This window comes from Neomonachus schauinslandi, chromosome 15, assembly GCF_002201575.2.
Source record: "Neomonachus schauinslandi chromosome 15, ASM220157v2, whole genome shotgun sequence".
NCBI classification, from domain to species: domain Eukaryota; kingdom Metazoa; phylum Chordata; class Mammalia; order Carnivora; family Phocidae; genus Neomonachus; species Neomonachus schauinslandi.
In genome coordinates, this window is record NC_058417.1 from 9,507,956 (window position 1) to 9,509,636 (window position 1,681).

Consider the following 1,681-nt stretch of genomic DNA (forward strand, 5'->3'; position numbering starts at 1 on the left):
ATGGTCAAAAAGCACATGATAAGGTCCTTCACATCTCCACAGGTCAAGACCATGCAAAGAATACCACAAGGAGATATCACTGTACACATAGCAGAAGGGCTACCTTAAAAAACACTGACAAGGGGTGCCTAGGTGGCTCAGTCGGCTAAGCGTCTGCCTTCGGCTCTGGTCATGGTCCCAGGGTCCTGGGATCGAGCCCCACATCAAGCCCCTGCTCCGCGGGAAGCCTGCTTCTCCCTCTCCCACTCCCCCTGCTTGTGTTCCCTCTCTCACTGTGTCTCTCTCTGTCAAATAAATAAAATCTTAAAAAAAAAAATTTTTTTTTTAATTTATTCATGAGAGGCGGAGGGAGAAGCAGGCTCCTCCTGGAGCAGAGAGCCCGAGGAGGGGCTTGATCCCAGGGCCCCGGGATCATGACTTGAGCCAAAGGCAGACACTTAACCGACTGAGCCACCCAGGCGCCCCCAAACAAGCTGTTTTTAAATGACATTCAATAATAGGTAAAACTAACCTATGTGATAGAAGTCAGGATAGTGATCCCCTGTTTTCTCTGGAGCACTGAGAATGCTCTATTGAACTGGTAGTGGTTACATAAGCGTTGCTTTCAAAATATATACATTTTGGGACGCCTGGGTGGCTCAGGTCCTGATCTCTGGGTCCTGGGATAGAGCCCCGAGTTGGGCTCCCGGCTCAGCAGGGAGTCTGCTTCTGCCTCTGCCCCTCCGCCCTGCTTGTGCACTCTTTCTCTCAAATAAATTTTTTAAAATGTGCATTTTGCTTTACGTAAACTATCTACACCTTCAATAAAGAAAACAGGAAAAACAAACTACATATTGTCTGGAAATTTTTAAGAAAAAGCACTTCATATGAAACACTAATGGACATAGCTTTAGCCACACTCAGAGGAAGATCTATAGTCATTAATACTGTGATTACCAAAAAATACTAAAAACAAAGAAACTACTTAATTCAATATTGAACTAATAAGATAAAAATAGTGTTAATAAAGAGGAAAGTTGAAATTACGGAAGTAGAAAGTAAAACGGTAGAAAAGTAAGTAAAAGAAAATGTCATTTCTTTGAAGGTACAAATAAAATAGAGCAACGAATAGGTTTAGAAAATACCTGGGTTCCATCAGTAGTTCTTGTGATTTTTGTCTTGAAACTTTGGTGCTGTGTTCCCATAACAATGGAACTTGGTGCGGTTCATTCATTTATTGCATTTTAAAGAATCTGTTGGACATCGAAATCCTCAAGACACGGTTTTATGATCCGGTAAGAGAGACCAAGAGGTACAGCAGGTTTCAGCCGCTATTTGCCTGGCTGACAGCAGGTGCCTGGGGATTTAGGCACGTTAGTTCATTTCAGTGCACGATGGCTCTCGCAAGGTAGGTACTGCCCTCATCTTGGAGACGAAGTTACCCCAGCCTGGCCGCTCGGGTGCGGGTGTGAAATCAGGGCTGACCCTGGACTCCCCAGGTCAGGAAGGTAGGAAGAAGCCCTCTGGATTCAGAGGCGACGGAGGCGCCTCCGCAGGTGCCAATGGGCTCTGGGTGTCGGGAGCGGAGGCCTGTGGGATGGAGCGGGCAGGTGCAGGCCCCGAGGCGCGCGGGCGAGCTGGGTCTGTGATGTGCAGCCCGGCGGCAGCCAGGTGCAGCGGGCCGGGTCGCGGCCGCGGGTGC

General features: G+C 47.8%; 1 protein-coding gene across 1 annotated transcript in view; it reads left to right on the top strand.

Annotated features, from left to right (window-relative positions):
- Positions 1 to 1,373: 1,373 nt before the first annotated feature.
- CENPV (centromere protein V) overlaps positions 1,374 to 1,681 on the top strand; it is a 13,780-nt gene continuing 13,472 nt past the window's right edge. Inside the window, exon 1 of the mRNA XM_044921802.1 lies at positions 1,374 to 1,387. Coding sequence (XP_044777737.1) covers positions 1,374 to 1,387 — 14 coding nt within the window. The remainder of the gene's footprint in view (positions 1,388 to 1,681) is intronic.